Source organism: Anomaloglossus baeobatrachus, chromosome 9 (assembly GCF_048569485.1).
Source record: "Anomaloglossus baeobatrachus isolate aAnoBae1 chromosome 9, aAnoBae1.hap1, whole genome shotgun sequence".
Classification (NCBI taxonomy): domain Eukaryota; kingdom Metazoa; phylum Chordata; class Amphibia; order Anura; family Aromobatidae; genus Anomaloglossus; species Anomaloglossus baeobatrachus.
Genome location: NC_134361.1, coordinates 208339273 through 208360286, shown reverse-complemented (window position 1 = coordinate 208360286; position 21014 = coordinate 208339273). Strand labels below are relative to the sequence as shown.

Below are 21014 nucleotides of genomic sequence, written 5' to 3'. Positions count from 1 at the left end.
AATAAAAACTACAGCTATAAAAAGTGACCCCCAATAAAAACTACAGCTATAAAAAGTGACCCCCAATAAAAACTACAGCTATAAAAAGTGACCCCCAATAAAAACTAAAGCTATAAAAAATGACCCCAATAAAAACTACAGCTATAAAAAGTGACCCCCCCAATAAAACCTACAGCTATAAAAAAAAGTGACCCCCAATAAAAACTACAGCTATAAAAAGTGACCCCCAATAAAAACTAGTTATACAAAAAGTGACCAATAAAAACTAAAGCTATACAAAGTGACCCCAATAAAAAATAGTTATACAAAAAGTGACCACAATAAAAACTAAACCCAAAAAACAATGACCCCAATAAAAACTACAGCTATAAAAAGTGACCCCAATAAAAACTACAGCTATAAAAAGTGACCCCAATAAAAACTACAGCTATAAAAAGTGACCCCAATAAAAACTACAGCTATAAAAAGTGACCCCCCCAATAAAACCTACAGCTATAAAAAAAAGTGACCCCCAATAAAAACTACAGCTATAAAAAGTGACCCCCAATAAAAACTAGTTATACAAAAAGTGACCAATAAAAACTAAAGCTATACAAAGTGACCCCAATAAAAAATAGTTATACAAAAAGTGACCACAATAAAAACTAAACCCAAAAAACAATGACCCCAATAAAAACTACAGCTATAAAAAGTGACCCCAATAAAAACTACAGCTATAAAAAGTGACCCCAATAAAAACTACAGCTATAAAAAGTGACCCCCAATAAAAACTACAGCTATAAAAAGTGATCCCCAATAAAAACTACAGCTATAAAAAGTGACCCCCAATAAAAACTACAGCTATAAAAAGTGACCCCAATAAAAGCTACAGCTAGAAAAAAAAGAAGTGACCCCCAACTTCGTTCATGTCTCTCACTATTTTATATAGAAAAGTTCCAGAAAACCTGCTGCTGGCGCAAAACTCCCCTGCAAGCAATCTCCAGGAGAGCAGCGCGGGCGTTTTCCTCCAGCATCATGCGAGTGCCCGGTGTGTAATGATGTCACATGCCCTATAGGGGGACACCGGCCGTCCCGAGGGTCCGCGCCTCACCTGTGACCACAGAGGAGCTGATAACGTATTGTGTGTATTGTGCTATGGCCGGATGGACGCTCGCACTCGTGTTACTAATCAGGAGAGGCGCTCGTCCTGTCCAGCGGCCATGTGCACCCATCGCTCACCCGTCTCCTGGCTCCGCTCATTGCTGGGTATAAATTATTTTTTATTATTATGCAGCAAAACATTGAAACAAAAATCCTTTATAAAACACTTTAATTGTACAGCACTGAGTCCGGTACCGTGCAGCGATGGTGATCAGGGGAGTGTGCGCCCGTCGTGGCCGCGCTTCTGACCTCATTACGCTCATGTTTGCGGTCGTCATTGGTCACTTTTCCTTTTTCTGTGACCCAATCGTAGTAACATTTTACAACTTCAGGTTTTTTGTTGTCTGTGATTTAGGGAAGAGCTAAATCTGCAGTTTGCTGCCGTGGGACCCCCTGTAGTGTAGGATTCCCCGGAGCAGTGTGTGGCGGGTCTGGAGGAGGCAGCACCAGCATGGTCTTCTCAGGTCTATGCCGTGGTACCAGCGCACAGAGGAGTGATCCGGCCACATCTGCGCAGTACACGTCCAGTATTCTTATTACAATGGTTGGTGGGCGAGGGTCCTCCTGAACTGGACTCTCAGCAACGTCACTCACGTTTCCAATTTTTCGAGGTCATCACAATTCATTCTTGCAGGAACCTAAAATAAAAAAAACAGATGTTATCGTAGCAGGAATTTCAGAAAATAAAGGGAAATAGGGTCCGTACGACCTCAGGACCCCCAAAATGCATAATATATAAGGGCACTAACATGTACAATGCTGGGCGTCCTATCTTAATATGCTTTTGGGGGGGTCTCCCGTTATTATCTCATACAGGGGTGTACGGTTTGTGCTTTTCATACGGCTCTGGCGCTCTGTATACAAGGACTGAACACTGACGGGTAGTGAGGGGCGGCACGGGCGAGGGGTCCGGCCCATAATCGAGCCGATGCCTTTTCTGCGTATGACGGTAATTACTCGTGCGCCGCGCTCGGCCGCCGTCTTAGGAGGGGAGAATCTATTGTGGAGGAGATGAATTCCAGGAGTTTATCGTTTCCAGCCCCGTGGAGATCGCTGTTGGGAAAATATTCAATAATTGTCATGTCTAATGGGATATTTAAACCTGTGCTGAGCGCGGCCCCCACATCCTCTCCGACGAGTCAGACGCTTCATTAACCGTGACCAGATCTGGATTAAGATCAAGGACAGATTGTGATTTCTCATTATTGGACGCCGTCTTAATGAGCGCAGAGACCTCCGAGTGTAAAACTGGATGTGAGGCTGAAATAAACACGTGGCCGTGACGAGGACGGTAACGTCAGGCCCTAATGACTAAGAAACGGACAGTGCGGCCGGACCGGCGCTATGCGTCGCAATCACGGACCAGCGCTGCGCATCATCATCCTGGCACTGCACATTGTGATCCCGGACCGGCGCTGCGCATCGTGATCCCGGACCAGCGCTGCGCGTCACGATCCCGGACCGGCGCTGCGCATTGTGATCCCGGACCGGCGCTGCGCGTCACGATCCCGGACCGGCGCTGCGAATTGTGATCCCGGACCGGCTCTGCGCGTCGCGATCTCAGACCGGCGCTGCGCATCGTGATCCCGGACCGGCGCTGCGCGTCACGATCCCGGACCGGCGCTGCGCATTGTGATCCCGGACCGGCGCTGCGCGTCACGATCCTGGACCGGCGCTGCGCATTGTGATCCCGGACCGGCGCTGCGCGTCGCGATCCCGGACCGGCGCTGCGCGTCGCGATCTCAGACCGGCGCTGTGCGTCGCGATCCCGGACCGGCGCTGTGCGTCACGATCCCGGACTGGCGCTGTGCGTCGTGATCCCGGACCGACGCTGTGCGTCGTGATCCCGGACCGTCGCTGTGCGTCGTGATCCCGGACCGACGCTGTGCATCATGATCCCGGACCGATGCTATGCGTTCTGATCCCGGAACGACGGGAGACTTTATAAACATCGACAAGAGACGACGGAAAGGAGATTTTTATAGTTATCACTCATTAAAGCGCCCAGTAAAAATAGACTGAAGTGAACGACCCAATAACACAAGAAGCCACTGCCCAACCGGACCGAGAGGAACCGGCACAGTAACAAATCCGGGGAGGATCGGACACCACCATAGACATGGCCGATGTAAAGGGCACCGAGGATATTAAAGGGAATCTGTTAACAGGATTTTTCTCCTTCATTTGAGAGCAGCATAATGTAGGGGCAGAGCCCCTGATTCCAGTGATGTGTCACTTACTGAGCTGTCTGCCGTCTCCTCTGCTGCAGATCTCACAGTTATACAGAGATCATGAATGTGCTGGACTACCTGCAGCAGCCAAGTAGTCCTGTAATGATAATCTCCTGCTGATTAAACAGTGATTTTATCACACCTACACTAAGCAGCCCAGTAAGGGACACGTCACTGGAATCAAGGTCTCTGCCCCTATATTATGCTGCTCTTGGATTAAGTGTCAAAATCCTGCTGACAGATTCCCTTTAATAACCTGCCTCTCAAGGAGAAGGAGTAGCTGACTTTTCCACAGTACACCCCCCTTCGCACTTACTGAGGGGACTGACCGGATGATGCAGAGGAGTTGCTGGGCCTCACTGTATAATTTTTATGGCCCTAAGTAATTTTTAATTTTGCAGCAGTTGTAAAGTGAGGTTGCAGCTTTGCTTAAATGACAATTCCATAATCTTCTCTAGGCTTTTGGGAGGATTCATATTCTACAATGTGAGCCCATTCCCTCATGTCCTGCCGTGTGTCTGTCCGTGTAGGGGCGACCCCCACATGTGAGCGGGGAGGTCTCTGCACCTTTGTCTCTGCAGATGACGGGGCGCCCCCCCCCCCGCGCCTCGTACTCACACGTCTCCAGACGCTCTTCTAGGAAGGAGATCTGCTCGCTGAGGGAGTCTATCCTGTCCAGCTGCCGGAGGGAATGTGTCAGGAAGGTGCCGGGGCCCAGGCCGTCCTCAGGGGCCACGGTTGACAGACTATGCAATGGAGCCAGAATCAACTGCAGTTTCTGTGGGGAGAGTACACAGGGAATCATTCAGCGAGACACGTCCGTCATTAAAGCTATAAGCAGCCACAGGCAGGAATTCTCCAAAGATCGGCCCTGACCCCCGGTGCTGTCTCTGTGGTGGTGAAATGGTCACACTATGACGCATATATCTCCATCCAGATCAGTAGTGGCGCCCCCAACTGTTCACTCATCTAATGACGGTGGTTTCTGCAGCGCGGTCACATGACTAAAAGTAATTGAAGCCACAAATTTTACAGTGATCGGACCACGGGGGGATGGACTCTTGTGTGGCATGGACACTGTGTATCGGCCACATGGTGCACAAGTATACACCCGTGTGATGACGGAGGGATGTGGGGGAGATGGACTGCATGCATGAACGTCCATTGTATCTTCCTCCGTCATACATACACTGGCTTTTGTGACACTTGCCGGCATGTGCACTTCCTCTACTGACAAGTCCACAATCTCACCATGAGGATGAAAGCAGCACCGATACTACAACCTGCGTCAGAACCCTCACCCCCAACAGGACGGCAGGATCTGACTACGCCGCGCCTCCCCCCCGACATGACGGCAAGATCTGACTACGCCGCGCCCCCAATACAACGGCAGGATCTGGCTACACCGGGCCTCACCCCCAACATTAAAGCAGAGTCTGACTACACCAGGCCTCGCCCCCGACACGACGGCAGAATCTGGCTACACCGCGCCTCAACCCTGACACAACGGCAGGATCTGGCTACACCGCGCCTCGCCCCCGACACGACGGCAGAATCTGGCTACACCGCGCCTCAACCCCGACACAACGGCAGGATCTGGCTACACCGCGCCTCGCCCCCGACACGACGGCAGAATCTGGCTACACCGCGCCTCAACCCTGACACAACGGCAGGATCTGGCTACACCGCGCCTCGCCCCCGACACGACGGCAGAATCTGGCTACACCGCGCCTCAACCCCGACACAACGGCAGGATCTGGCTACATCGCGCCTCGCCCCCGACACGACGGCAGGATCTGACTACACCGCGCCTCAACCCCGACACAACGGCAGGATCTGGCTACACCGCGCCTCGCCCCCGACACGACGGCAGGTTCTGACTACACCGGGCTTCTCCCCCGACAACGGCAGGATCTGGCTCACCGGGCCTCACCCCCGACACGACGGCAGGATCTGGTACACCGGGTCTCACCCCCGTCACGTCGGCAGTATCTGGTACACCGGGTCTTTCCCCCCCGACACGACGGCAGGACCTGGTACACCGGGCCTCACCTGCTCCAGAACCTCAACCTTGCTCCTAAGTTCTCGCATTTCTTGCTTCATAGTTTCTGTTTCCACTAAAAGAACAGAAAACGCAGTGAATAAACATCATCCGTTAATATTCAGCTGTTTTGGGAAAGGCGAGAGGCCAGAGATATGGCTGTTGTGAGATGAGCGGTCACCCAGCTTTCCCAGGCTACATTCCACCGCTCACATTCAGCCACAAACCAGCAGATTTACCGTCACCAGAAAGGATTAGTGAGTGCCTGGTGGTCGAATACTTATCATCCAAATATTGGCATCAGTCGCCATCTACACAGAAATCTCCTTGCCTGGGAAAGCTGGGTGACCACCAGTCCAATGCCGGTACTGACAGATCTGCTGACATTGACGTCTCGGGTGACGCATCCTGTAAATCGCCGCTGCTTGTGCCGGCAGCCGCGCATTATTACTCACGGTACGAGTTTGATGTGTCACAGCGCGTACCAAAAGTAATAATGTGCCGCCACCAACCTCGCGGCTCTCCAGGATCCGGTGCTGCACTACAACTCCCATCATCTCCTCTCACACCGGCAGAAGCTGTAATCGATGATGTGAGTAATCGGAATATAAACCTGCATCAAAGTGAGAAGGAAACGCACAGAAAATCTGCACCAGAACCCGGCCCAATCCTGCACGAGGCAGCGCTGGGATCTGACCACAAGGTGGCAGTATACTGACCCGTGCTGCTCGCTGAGGGCTGTGGGGGGGCTGCGGGAGCACTTGTCGCTTTCTCCACTTTATGACAAGACGTCCCCCCACTGGAGAGGCTGAATCCTTCATGGCAGCCGCAGCGGAAGCTTCCGGAGGTGTTGATGCAGCTTTGTGAGCACCGGTGCTGTCCGCTTGCACACTCGTCCACATCTGGAGAAAACACAATTGTTCTAAGTATCCCGAGGAGAAGGATTTACACACACATATAAAAAAAAATATATATATATATATTATATATATACAGTGCAGACCAAAAGTTTGGATACACCTTCTCATCTCTAGAACAATTGTTAAGAGGAGACTTTGTGCAGCAGCCTTCATGGTAAAATAGCTGCTAGGAAACCACTGCTAAGGACAGGCAACAAGCACAAGAGACGTGTTTGGGCTAAAGAACACAAGGAATGGACATTAGACCAGTGGAAATCTGGGCTTTGGTCTGATGAGTCCAAATTTGAGCTCTTTGGATCCAACCACCGTGCCTTTGTAGAAAAGGTGAACAGATGGACTCTACATGGCTGGTTCCCACCGTGAAGCATGGTGGAGGAGGGGTGATGGTGTGGGGGGGCTTTGCTGGTGACACTGTTGGGGATTTATTCAAAATTGAAGGCATACAGAACCAGCATGGCTACCACAGCATCTCGCAGCGGCGTGCTATTCCATCCGGTTTGCATTTAGTTGGACCATCATTTATTTTTCAACAGGACAATGACCCCAAACACCCCTCCAGGCTGTGTAAGGGCTATCTGACTAAGAAGGAGAGTGATGGGGTGCTACGCCAGATGACCTGGCCTCCACAGTCACCAGACCTGAACCCAATCGAGATGGTTTGGGGTGAGCTGGACCGCTGAGTGAAGGCAAAAGGGCCAACAAGTGCTAAGCATCTCTGGGAACTCCTTCAAGACTGTTGGAAAATCATTTCCGGTGACTGCCTCTTGAAGCTCATCAAGAGAATGCCAAGAGTGTGCAAAGCAGTAATCAAAGCAAAAGCCGGCTACTTTGAAGAACCTAGAATATAAGACATATTTTCAGTTGTTTCACACTTTTTTGTTAAGTATTTCATTCCACATGTGATAATTCATAGTTTTGATGCCTTCAATGTGAATCTACCATTTTCAGAGTCCTGAAAATAAAAAAACCTCTTAGAATGAGAAGGTGTGTCCAAACTTTTGGTCAGTACGGTGTAAATCTAATATATAAAGCTGAATGTATGTATGTATGTGTGTATGTCCGGGATTGGCATCTGCACCGTCGCAGCTACAGCCACAAAAATTTGCACACTGACACGTCTGGACCCCGAGAGCGTTATAGGCTATGTTGTGAGGCGAAATTTTAACCCCGCGCATTCCAATTTACCAATCAATTTTGCCCCTATCTACATAATGGGGAAAAAGTGAAACGAAAAGTGTATCCACACCGTCGTATTTACAATCACGAAATTTTGCACAGACACCTCATGTGACCCAGGGAACATCGTAGACTATGTTTTGACAGGAAAATTTAACCCCGTGCTTTACAGCTACTCTCCAAAAAACATGCCTTCATTAAAGTAAATGGAGCCTGGAACTACAGGTTATTAGTAGGAGCTATGATTGTGTTTTGTTCCTATAGCAACCAATCATAGTATAAGCAGCGTATATGTGAGGTAATAAGATGTCGGTGGGGAGACGGATAGAGAGAGACAGAGAGACAGACAGGGAAAGACAAAGAGACCGACCTGGAAAGAGAACGACCTGGAGAGACACAGACCTGGAAAGTGACAGACCTGGAAAGTGACAGACCTGGAAAGAGACAGACCTGGAAAGAGACAGACCTGGAAAGAGACAGACCTGGAAAGAGACAGACAGACAGGGAAGGCGGAGACAGCCAGAGAGACAGACAAAGATAGATGGGGAAAGAGACAGACCTTGACAGAGACAGACGGGGAAAGAGGCAGAGAAATAGAGACAGACAGACAGGGAAAGAGACAGACAAAGAGACGGGGAGACAGACGGGGAAAGAGACAGAAATGTAATTATTAAAACAGTTCTATCTATTTGTTTTGTGGTTTTTGTGTGCAGAATACATTTTTGTTAATACATTCTATTTTGTTAACAGCAGTTATTAACCCGGGCGAAGCCGGGGAGTACAGCTAGTGTATGTATATATATATATACTAGCTGTACTACCCGGCTTCGCCCGGGTTAATAACTGCTGTTAACAAAATAGAATGTATTAACAAAAATGTATTCTGCACACAAAAACCACAAAACAAATAGATAGAAATGTAATTATTAAATTGCTGCCTATATTAACCAATCAGAGCTCAGATTAATTAACTGTAGCAAAATAGAAGCTAAGCTGTGATTGGTTGCTATTGGCAGCCTGATAAATCTCCAGGCAACAGAAAGCCCTCCCCCTGACAGTATATATTAGCTCACACATACACATATAGACAGGTCATGTGACTGACAGCTGCCGTATTTCCTATGTGGTACATTTGTTGTTCTTGTAGTTTGGCTGCTTATTAATCAGATTTTTATTTGTGAAGGATAATACCAGACTTGTGTGTGTTTAGGGCGATTATGTGGCGAGGTTGGTGTATGTGTGGTGAGATGTGTGCTGAGGGTGGTATGTGTGTTCAAGCACGTGGTAGTGTGTGGCGCATTGTGTGTGTGTTTATATCCCCGAGTGTGGTGAGTATCCCATGTCGGGGCCCCACCTTAGCATCTGTACGGTATATTCTCTTTGGCGCCATCGCTCTAATTCTTTAAGTCCCCCTTGTTCACATCTGGCAGCTGTCAATTTGCCCCCAACACTTTTAGTTTCACTTTTTCCCCATTATGTAGATAGGGGCAAATTGATTGGTAAATTGGAACGCGCGGGGTTAAAATTTCGCCTCACAACATAGCACCCGGTGCTGCCCGGGATAGTAACTGTCTCTCTGTTTCTCTCCCCCTCTGTATATAGGTTTCTGTCTCTCTATCTCTTTGTATGTCTGTCTCTTTCCCTGTCTATCTCTTTCTCCGTCTGTCTCAATCTCTTTCCCTGTCTGTCACTTTCCCTGTCTGTCACTTTCCCTCTCTTTCCCTGTCTGTCTCTTTCCCTCTCTTTCCCTGTCTGTCTCTTTCCCTCTCTTTCCCTGTCAGTCTGTCTCTTTGTCTGTGTCTGTCTCTTACCCTGTCTATGTCTGTTTCTTACTCTTTCCCTGTCTGTGTCTGTCTCTTTCCCTGGCTGCATTGTGACACGCCAACATTCCATATAAGGGCGCGGCTGCGCATTCTTCTGAAATTCTGGCTGCACTGTGGCTCCCAGCTCCATTCGCTTTATTGGAGGCAGGTTTTTTGGCGAATAACTGTAAAGCACGGGGTTAAAATTTCCCCTCGAAACATAGCCCATGACGCTCTCAGGGTCCATACGTGTGAGTGTGCAAAATTTTGTGGCTGTAGCTGCGACTGTGCGGATGCCAATCCCGGACACACACACACACACACACACACACACACACAGCTTTATATATTAGATATAGTACATGCCCTATAGTCCGGCGTTACCTGTCTGGCAGTGATTTCCGCTCCAGCCCTCGGGGCACTGACACTTGTTGTAGGCAACGCACGTTCCGCCGTTCTGACACTGCAGGCGACAGGACACTGAAATACAAGAATGAGCGCGACGTCAATCACCGGCAGCCGAGTCTCAGTAATTCTATTCTCACAGCTTTTGCTCAATGACTGGCCTCTAGGTGTCGCTGTTACTAATCTCAGGCAGGTGACCTGTACAAACTTCATTCAGCTGCTGCAGAAGCTCTTGTTAACCCTGTCAGTGAATGTGACAGATGTAATAACTGCATCTGTAACATCAGATCATCTTTCATTTTCACACCAGGCACTGAAGACCTTGAAAGCCAAATATTCCCCCCAACCCGCCCCCCAATGTTCCTGGGAAGCGGCTGCCGCTCGGGCCCTTCCCTCCCGGGTCGGATGGAGCGATGCTGCGCACTGTAATCATCCACTCAACATCAAACACTTTTATGACTCAGACACTTTGTAGCCATTTCCGAGGGGCTGAGTCTAATTGTCCGTGACACAACAGGACACATCTTGGACCCTCGAGGCAACAATATAACCCCAGAAATACGCAGAATAATCCGCAACAGATGTCTGCAGGATGGGAGCGATCAGTGCGACACTGTACAGCTGTGCCGGATTATCAGCCTACTACGGCAGCTGCCCCCGTATATACAGTGCCGGATTATCAGCCTACAGCGGCAGCTGCCCCCATATATATAATGCCGGATAATCAGCCTAAAGAAGCAGCTGCCCCCGTATATACAATGCCAGATTATCAGCCTAAAGCGGCAGCTGCCCCATATATATAATGCCGGATAATCAGCGGTCATCACCGACACGTGCGGGGCCTAAAGCCGCAGCTACCCCCATATATACAGTGCCGGATAATCAGTGGTCATCACCGGCACGTGCGGGGCCTAAAGCCGCAACTAACACCAGTATATACATTGCCCGATAATCAGCGGTCATCACTGGCACATGTGTGTGGCATAAGGCAGCAGCTGCCCCCTGTATACAGTGTGTCCACCCATATCCTGTCCACCCATATCCTGTCAATGGCAGGACCTATAGGCATAGAAGTGGTGTCTAGGTATAGTAAAGTAGCCATGCACTACACAATGAAACCACCTATAGCGCCACCTGGTGGAAAACAACGGAGTTAGCATTTTTATCTTGAAAACGGAACGAGATAGAGAAAAAAAGTGAATTACAAAGTTGTAGGGCATCATCAATTCAATACGAATCGACACCTTGCATACAGAAATGCTATGATTAGAACGTGTAAAACTCACAAGGCTGCGGACGTGAAGCGATACCTCATGGAGACCTTCCTACAAGTCATTGGGTATGGTGGCTGTGTGGAGTGGCCTCCACGCTCACCTGATCTGACCCCATTGGACTTCTTTCTGTGAGGTCACATCAAACAGCAGGTGTATGCGACCCCTCCACCAACATTGCAGGACCTACGACGACGTATCACAGACGCTTGTGCAAACGTGTCACCAACCATATTGCACAACGTGCAGCAAGATACAGTATGCTGTGCAGAGGCCAGATGTGCATTGCAGCTGACGGGGGCCACCAAGAGCATCAAAGTTAAATAAGCGCCATATGCGTGACCAGCATTCAATGTGTTGGGGGGGGGTCATGGGGGTCATATCATAGCATTTCTGTATGCAAGGTGTCGATTCGTATTGAATTGATGATGCCCTACAACTTTGTAATTCACTTTTTTTCTCTATCTCGTTCCGTTTTCGAGATAAAAATGCTAACTCCGTTGTTTTCCACTAGGTGGCGCTATAGGTGGTTTCATTGCGTAGCGCATGGCTACTTTACTATACCTAGACACCACTTCTATGCCTATAGCTGCCGCCGTTCTCAAGTTAATGGCGGTGGTCATCACCGGCACGTGCGGGGCCTATAGCAGCATCTGCCCCCCCCCCCGTATATCCAGTGCCAGGTTGGTTACCATTATTGCAGCTGTGGGTGTTTGCCCTCCTCCAGCCCGGGCAGCAGGTGTACAGCGGCAGCGAGGCTTTCTTAGCTACTTGTCTGTAGGAAATCTTGTATGTTGTTCTACAAATGAAAACAAAATGGCGCATTTAAACAGCGGCGCAGAACCCCCATAACTTACTCAACAGTGCGGCACAGAAGCCCCCGCACCTCACACAACAGTGCGGGACAGAAGCCCCCGCACCTCACACAACAGTGCGGCACAGAAGCCCCCGCACCTCACACCACTGATCTCAGCCAGCGCTGAATACGGTAATGGCCACTCACTGACCTGTAGGTGCTGCAGACCCTCTGCCCCTCGCACACCGTGATTAGCGGCTTGTGAACCGGCTGAACGTACGACTGCGCCACCGACACAATCCCAGTATGGCCGCCGGAAGAACAGATCCTCCTCCTGCAACAGAAAAGAGGACACTGAGAAGAAAGCAGCGGACAAAAGCTCCGGTGTTATATCCACCCATAACGTACAACACAAGAAATATCAGGGTTATCTGGTGTTACATGGGACTGCAGGTGACATCTCCTACATTATCTGTACTCAGAGATATACTGTTAGCTGTGGTGCTACATAGGACTGCAGGTGACATCTACATTATCTGTACTCAGAGCTATCACTGTGTTATCTGTGGAGTTACATAGGACTGCAGGTGACATCTACTACAACGTGTGCAGAATTATTAGGCAAGTTGTATTTTAGAGGATTTTTTTTTATTATTACTCAACAACTATGTTCTCAATCAACCCAAAAGACTCATAAATATCAAAGCTTAATATTTTTGGCAGTTGGAGGGTTTTTTTTAGATTTGTCTATCTTAGGAGGAGATCTGTTTGTGCAGGTAACTATTACTGTGCAGAATTATTAGGCAACTTAATAAAAACCAAATCTATCCCCATCTCACTTGTTTATTGTCACCAGGTAATCCAATATAACTGCACAAAATTTAGAAATAAACATTTCTGACATGCAAAAACAAAACCCAAAAAAATGAGTGACCAATATAGCCCCCGTTCTTTCTGATGACACTGAGCAGCCTCCATCCATAGATTCTGTCAGGTGCTTGATCTGTTTACGATCAACATTGCGTGCAGCAGCCACCACAGCCTCCAGACACTGCTCCCAGAGGTGTACTGCTTTCCCTCCCTGTAGATCTCACATTTTATGAGGGATCACAGGTTCTCTATGGGGTTCAGATCAGGTGAACAAGGGGGCCATGTCATTATTTTTTCATCTTTTAGACCTTTACTGGCCAGCCAGGCTGTGGAGTAGTTGGATGCATGTGATGGAGCATTGTCCTGCATGACAATCATGTTTTTCTTGAACGATAGCGACTTCTTCCTGTACCACTGCTTGAAGAAGTTGTCTTCCAGAAACTGGCAGTAGGTCTGGGAGTTGAGCTTCACTCCATCCTCAACCCGAAAAGGTCCCACAAGTTGATCTTTGATGATCCCAGCCCATACCAGTGCCCACCTCCACCTTGCTGGCGTCTGAGTGGGAGTGGAGCTCTCTGCCCTTTACTGATCCAGCCTCTGGCCCATCCATCTGGCCCATCAAGAGTCACTCTCATTTCATCAGTCCATAAAACCTGTGAAAAATCAGTCTTAAGATATTTCTTGGCCCAGTCTTGACGTTTTATCTTCTGTTTCTTGGTCACAGGTGGTGGTTTTTCAGCCTTCCTTACCTTGGCCTGTCCCTGAGTATGGCACACCTTGTGCTTTTTGATACTCCAGTAACGTTGCAGCTCTGAAATATGGCCAAACTGGTGGCAAATGGCCTCTTGGCAGCTTCACGCTTGATTTTCCTCAATTCATGGGCAGTTATTTTGCACCCTTTTTTGCCCAACACGCTTCTTGCAACCCTGTTGGCTATTTGCCATGAAACGCTTGATTGTTCGGTGATCACGCTTCAAACGTTTGGCAATTTCAAGACTGCTGCATCCCTCTACAAGACATCTCACAATTTTGGACTTTTCAGAGCCCGTCAAATCTCTCTTCTGACCCATTTTGCCAAAGGAAAGGAAGTTGCCTAATAATTAAGCACACCTCATATAGAGTGTTGATGTCATTACACCGCACCCTCCTCATTACAGAGATGCACATCACCGCATTTACTTCATTGGTAGTTGGATCTCAGCCCTATACAGCGTGGAGTAGGACGACATGTATAACAAGTATCATGTGATCAAAATACTCATTTGCCTAATAATTCTGCACACGGTGTATTTTATCTTCTCAGAGAGATATCACTGTGTTATCTGTGGTGTTACATAGGACTGCAGGTGACAACTCCCTGGGAACATATAATGTAGTAGTTCTCAGAGCAGTCCTATGATGCAGTGGAAGTCACCTGCAGTCCTATGTAACACCCCTCCACTCTCTGTGTCCCGTCAGTCTGCGGTTGTTCACACAAGTTGCATTTCATCAATAATTAACTATGACCGAATGTGAGAGGCCGCACTTGTGCGATGGTGACAGACACCGGAGGCCGGGGAGACACAGATGGTAGAGGCAGATATGTTCCTAGATTGCTGGGAGTTGTAGTGTCCGTCCAGCAGGAGAGGAGCAGGAGAAGACCCCGCAGGTGTGAGGACCCTGAGCTTATACCGCAGGGACCACACTGGTCAGGGGATGTCTATCAGAAAGGCGCTGCAGAACCTCTTTGTTATGATGATCTGTTGTGTCATCATGAGGGTCATTTTCTATAGAGGGCGGAGGACGGGGGTCATTTTCTGTAGAGGGCGGAGGACGGGGGTCATTTTCTGTAGAGGGCGGAGGACGGGGGTCATTTTCTGTAGAGGACGGGGGTCATTTTCTGTAGAGGGCGGAGGACGGGGGTCATTTTCTGTAGAGGACGGGGGTCATTTTCTGTAGAGGGCGAAGGACGGGGGTCATTTTCTGTAGAGGGCGAAGGACGGGGGTCATTTTCTGTAGAGGGCAAAGGACGGGGGTCATTTTCTGTAGAGGGCGGAGGACGGGGGTCATTTTCTGTAGAGGGCGAAGGACGGGGGTCATTTTCTGTTGAGGGCGGAGGACGGGGGTCATTTTCTGTACAGGGCGGAGGACGGGGGTCATTTTCTGTAGAGGGCGAAGGACGGGGGTCATTTTCTGTAGAGGGCGGAGGACGGGGGTCATTTTCTGTAGATGGCGGAGGACGGGGGTCATTTTCTGTAGATGGCGGAGGATGGGGGTCATTTTCTATAGAGGGCGGAGGATGGCGGTTATGTTCTGTAGAGGGGGAGGATGGGGGTTATTTTATGTACAGGGCGGAGGATGGGGGTTATTTTATGTAGAGGGGGAGGACAGGGGTCATTTTCTGTAGAGGGCGGAGGACGGGGGTCATTTTCTGTAGAGGGCGGAGGACGGGGGTCATTTTCTGTAGAGGGCGGAGGACGGGGGTTATTTTATGTAGAGGGCAGAGGATGGGGGTTATTTTCTGTAGAGGGGGAGGACGGGGGTCATTTTCTGTAGAGGGCGGAGGACGGGGGTTATTTTATGTAGAGGGTGAGGATGGGGGTTATGTTCTGTAGAGGGGGGATGATGGGGGTTAGTATCTGTACAGGGCAGAGGACGGGGGTCATTTTCTGTACAGGGCGGAGGACGGGGGTCATTTTCTGTAGAGGGCGAAGGACGGGGGTCATTTTCTGTAGAGGGCGGAGGACGGGGGTCATTTTCTGTAGAGGGCGGAGGACGGGGGTCATTTTCTGTAGAGGGCGGAGGATGGGGGTCATTTTCTGTAGAGGGCGGAGGATGGGGGTCATTTTCTGTACAGGACGGAGGACGGGGGTCATTTTCTGTAGAGGGCGAAGGACGGGGGTCATTTTCTGTAGAGGGCGGAGGACGGGGGTCATTTTCTGTAGAGGGCGGAGGACGGGGGTCATTTTCTGTAGAGGGCGGAGGATGGGGGTTATTTTATGTAGAGGGTGAGGATGGGGGTTATTTTATGTAGAGGGGGAGGACAGGGGTCCTTTTCTGTAGAGGGCAGAGGATGGGGGTTACGTTCTGTAGAGGGCGGAGGACGGGGGTTATTTTATGTAGAGGGCGGAGGATGGGGGTTATTTTCTGTAGAGGGCGGAGGACGGGGGTTATTTTATGTAGAGGGCGGAGGATGGGGGTTATTTTCTGTAGAGGGCAGAGGTTGGGGGTTACGTTCTGTAGAGGGGAGATGATGGGGGTTACTTTCTGCAGAGGGCGGAGGATGGGGGTTATGTAGCGTCACATTCTGTAGGGTTAATATTGGCTGACTGCCGACATGACCGCAGATACTGAGCGCAGCCCTGACCGTGACCCCCCTCCTCCTCCACAGACCCCGCGTATGGTTCCCCTTAACGTCCTGTCCAATCACACGCTTATAAAAATGCAGATTTCCCATAAAACCCTTTTGCAGCCCCCATCGCCCCTGTCCCCCGCTTCGGAGCACAATCTACGCCAGGAACAATCCCCCCCATCGGAATGTGAAGCCCCTCACTGAGCGCTGTATCTCTGCAAACCCGATCCCCCCTCACCTTCTGCAGCAATGGGGGTCCGGGGGTCCGCACCGCAATCACCGCAGATTTATATGGGCCATAAAAACTAATTGTGACACCATTAATTAGTAGGGAGAAGGTGGAGACACCCGCAGGGTTAACCCCTCACCTCCCAGCGGGGCGTCCGAGGTGACCGATCCATACAGATCACTGTAATGGAAACCACATGTCACCGAGGAACGAGACGGATCAGACTCCGGAGAAGACGGCAGGGACCGAGGGAGGAGAAGACGGCAAGGACCGAGGGAGGAGAAGACGGCGGGGACCGAGGGAGGGGAAGACGGCGGGGACCGAGGGAGGAGAAGACGGCGGGGACCGAGGGAGGAGAAGACGGCGGGGACCGAGGGAGGGGAAGACGACGGGGACCGAGGGAGGAGAAGACGGCGGGGACCGAGGGAGGAGAAGACGGCGGGGACCGAGGGAGGAGAAGACGGCGGGGACCGAGGGAGGAGAAGACGGCGGGGACCGAGGGAGGGGAAGACGGCGGGGACCGAGGGAGGAGAAGACGGCAGGGACCGAGGGAGGAGAAGACGGCGGGGACCGAGGGAGGAGAAGACGGCAAGGACCGAGGGAGGAGAAGACGGCAAGGACCGAGGGAGGAGAAGACGGCGGGGACCGAGGGAGGGGAAGACGGCAAGGACCGAGGGAGGAGAAGACGGCGGGGACCGAGGGAGGGGAAGACGGCGGGGACCGAGGGAGGAGAAGACGGCAAGGACCGAGGGAGGAGAAGACGGCGGGGACCGAGGGAGGGGAAGACGGCGGGGACCGAGGGAGGAGAAGACGGCGGGGACCGAGGGAGGGGAAGACGGCGGGGACCGAGGGAGGAGAAGACGGCGGGGACCGAGGGAGGAGAAGACGGCGGGAACCGAGGGAGGAGAAGACGGCAAGGACCGAGGGAGAAGACGGCGGGGACCGAGGGAGGGGAGGACGGCGGGGACCGAGGGAGGAGAAGACGGCGGGGACCGAGGGAGGGGAAGACGGCAGGGACCGAAGGAGAAGAAGACGGCGAGGACCGAGGGAGGAGAAGACGGCAAGGACCGAGGGAGAAGAAGAGGGAAGACGGCGGGGACCGAGGGAGGGGAAGACGGCGGGGACCGAGGGAGGGGAAGACGGCGGGGACCGAGGGAGGGGAAGACGGCGGGGACCGAGGGAGGGGAAGACGGCGGGGACCGAGGGAGAGGAAGACGGCGGGGACCGAGGGAGGGGAAGACGGCGGGGACCGAGGGAGGGGAAGACGGCGGGGACCGAGGGAGAAGAAGACGGCGGGGACCGAGGGAGGGGAAGACGGCGGGGACCGAGGGAGGGGAAGACGGCGGGGACCGAGGGAGGGGAAGACGGCGGGGACCGAGGGAGGGGAAGACGGCGGGGACCGAGGGAGGGGAAGACGGCGGGGACCGAGGGAGGGGAAGACGGCGGGGACCGAGGGAGGGGAAGACGGCGGGGACCGAGGGAGGGGAAGACGGCGGGGACCGAGGGAGGGGAAGACGGCGGGGACCGAGGGAGGGGAAGACGGCGGGGACCGAGGGAGGGGAAGAAGGTGGCCACCGAGGGAGGGGAAGACGTTGGCCACCGAGGGAGGGGAAGACGGCGGGGACCGAGGGAGGGGGAGACGGCGGGGACCGAGGGAGGGGGAGACGGCGGGGACCGAGGGAGGGGGAGACGGCGGGGACCGAGGGAGGAGAAGACGGCGGGGACCGAGGGAGGAGAAGACGGCGGGGACAGAGGGAGGGGAAGACGGTGGCCACCGAGGGGAGGAGAAGACGGCGGGGACCGAGGGAGGGGAAGAAGGTGGCCACCGAGGGAGGAGAAGACGGTGGCCACCGAGGGAGGGGAAGACGGCGGGGACCGAGGGAGGGGAAGACGGCGGGGACCGAGGGAGGGGAAGACGGCAGGGACCAAGGGAGGGGAAGACGGTGGCCACCGAGGGAGGAGAAGACGGCGGCAATGAGCATCTAATGAGGCTGATAATCAATACAACCACAGAGGGTGGAGCGGGTCTGAAGGGCACAGCTTGGAGATAGTTGTGGGATCCCGACACCACTCGGGGCGCAGGCTCTGCTCCTGTCAGGCCTCAGGCTGTCCAATATCTCTCCACCATTAACTGCAGATTATAATCGGGTACTAATGTGAATCTGTCACCAGTTTTTTGCCATCTAAGCTGACAGCAGCATAATGTAGGGGCAGAGACTCTGATTCCAATGATGTGTCACTTACTGAGCTGTCTCCTCTGCTGCAGATCTAGCAATTATACAGAGCTCATGAATATGCTGGACTACCTGCAGCAGCCACGTAGTCCTGTAATGATAAAATCACTGATTAATTAGCAGGAGATTATCAAAACTACACTAAGCAGCCCAGTAAGGGACATCACTGGAATCAGGAGCTCTGCCCCTACATTATGCTGCTGTGAAATTAGGTAACAAAAACCTGGTGACAGATTCCCTATAATTGTGAGCTGAATTCGCTGTCCCTTTATATCTGTGCGTCTTCATTATCCATCGTGTGCAATAAGTTACATCAGTGTGAGATGAACATAACTCCAGTGCCGGAGAACTACAACCCCCAGCAATTCAACCCGAGCTGTGGAGAAGAGCCGGCAGGGTGTATGGACCTCAGGTGAGGAGCTGGCTGGTGACAATCCGTCCTCAGGGCGGCCATACACCGGCAGACTTCTGAGGACGGGTTGTATCCTCTGTCCCTGTAGTAGCTCAGCCTCCTGCAAAGCATCACAGCCCTGACTTTTCAGTCACCACTGGTTGGATACTGACGATGGGATCAGTCCCTGTATGAGGACGGGACCCCCACTAATACAGAACGAGGGTCTTACCCTGAACGGTACAGGAAATCTGCAGCCGTGACCTCCAAGATTAGCAGGCAGATGACTCCCCACATCCTCCTCTGGTGTCCTGCTGAGAGTTATTGTGGAGAGGCTGAAGGTCCCCGGTGCTCGGCTGAAGGTCCCCGGTGCTCGGCTGAGGGTCCTCAGTGCTCGGCTGAGGGTCCCCGGTGCTCGGCTGAGGGTCCCCGGTGCTCGGCTGCGCCAGACTCTGATGGAAATCCTGAAACACAAAGCGCACCAGACATCAGTACAATCACATTCACCACCGAGAGAAAAACGAGCCAATCCCCCCCCCCCGCGGATCACACGAGTTGTGCAGGGACCCTCTATAACGGGATCTGTATCATCACTGCAAGACCACCCAGCCATGACCACACACAGGATTAGATATACAGCCCAGCCAGAGTATCACAGAGGAGAGGATTAGATACATACAGTGCCTTGTGAAAGTATTCATCCCCTTGAATTTTTCAACCTTTTCCCACATTTCAGGCTTCAAACATAAAGATAAATGTTAATGTTCTGGTGAAGAATCAACAACAAGTGACACAATTGTGAAGATGAAGGAAATTTAAACTTTTGTAAAAAAAAAAATAACTGAAAATGGTGGCGTGCAATATTATTCATCCCCTGTAAGTGAATACTTTGTAGCGTCACCTTTTGCTGCGATTACAGCTGCAGTCGCTTGGGGTATGTGTCTATCAGTTTTGCACATGGAGAGGCTGAAATTCTCGCCCATTCTTTGTAAACAGCTGGAGCTGAGTGAGGTTGGATGGAGGCGTTTGTGAACAGCAGTTTTCAGCTCTTTCCACAGATTCTCGATTGGGTTCAGGTCTGGACTGTGACTTGGCCATTCTAACACCTGGATATGTTTATTTGTGAACCATTCCATTGTAGATTTTGCTTTATGTTTGGGATCATTGTCTTGTTGGAAGACAAATCTCCGTCCCAGCCTCAGGTCTTTTGCAGACTCCAACAGGTTTTCTTCAAGAATGGTCCTGTATTTGGCTCCATCTTCCCATCAATTTTAACCATCTTCCCTGTCCCTGCTGAAGAAAAGCAGGCCCAAACCATGATGCTGCCACCACCATGTCTGACAGTGGGGATGGTGTGTTCAGGGTGATGAGCTGTGTTGCTGTTACATATCGTTTGGCATTGTGCCCAAATAGTGTGATTTTGGTTTCATCTGAGCAGAGCACCTTCTTCCACATGTTTGGTGTCTCCAGGTGGCTTGTGGCAAACTTTAAACAACACTTTTTATGGATATCTTTAAGAAATGGCTTTCTCCTCGCCACTCTTCCATAAAGGCCAGATTTGTGCAGTGTAGGACTGATTGTTGCCCTATGGACAGACTCTCCCACCTCAGCTGTAGATCTCTGCAGATCATCCAGAGGGATCATGGGCCTCTTGGCTGCATCTCTGATCAGTCTTCTCCTTGTGTGAGATGACAGTTTGGATGGACGGCCGGGTCTTGGTAGATTTGCAGTGGTATGATTCTCCTTCCATTTCAATATGATCGCTTGCACAGTGCTCCTTGGGATGTTTAAAGTTGTGGAAATCTTTTTGTAACCAAATCTGGCTTTAAACTTCTCCACAACAGTATCATGGACCTGCCTGTTGTGTTCCTTTGTCTTCATGATGCTCTCTGCGCTTTACACAGAACCCTGAGACTATCACAGAGCAGGGGCATTATACGGAGACTTGATTACACACAGGGGCTTATATTTATCATCATCAGTCATTTAGGACAACATTGGATCATTCAGAGATCCTCAATCAACTTCTGGAGGGAGTTTGCTGCACTGAAAGTAAAGGGGATGAATAATATTGCACGCCCCGATTTTCAGTTACTTATTTTTATAAAAGTTTAAAATAAGCAATAAATTTCCTTCATCTTCACAATTGTGTCCCACTTGTTGTTGAGTCTTCACCA

The 21014-nt window shown here is 51.1% G+C and overlaps 1 protein-coding gene across 3 annotated transcripts in view; it reads right to left on the bottom strand.

Annotated features, from left to right (window-relative positions):
- Positions 1 to 1258: 1258 nt before the first annotated feature.
- EGFL7 (EGF like domain multiple 7) overlaps positions 1259 to 21014 on the bottom strand; it is a 145362-nt gene continuing 125606 nt past the window's right edge. For all 3 annotated transcript variants that reach the window (XM_075324342.1, XM_075324341.1, XM_075324343.1), the window contains 8 exons: positions 19070 to 19301; positions 11994 to 12116; positions 11679 to 11785; positions 9695 to 9790; positions 6132 to 6314; positions 5424 to 5488; positions 3990 to 4149; positions 1259 to 1778 (listed from right to left, as the gene is read on the bottom strand). In XM_075324342.1, the coding sequence (XP_075180457.1) occupies positions 1756 to 1778; positions 3990 to 4149; positions 5424 to 5488; positions 6132 to 6314; positions 9695 to 9790; positions 11679 to 11785; positions 11994 to 12116; positions 19070 to 19134 (822 nt within the window). In that variant the 5' untranslated portion in view covers positions 19135 to 19301 and the 3' untranslated portion in view covers positions 1259 to 1755. The remainder of the gene's footprint in view (positions 1779 to 3989; positions 4150 to 5423; positions 5489 to 6131; positions 6315 to 9694; positions 9791 to 11678; positions 11786 to 11993; positions 12117 to 19069; positions 19302 to 21014) is intronic.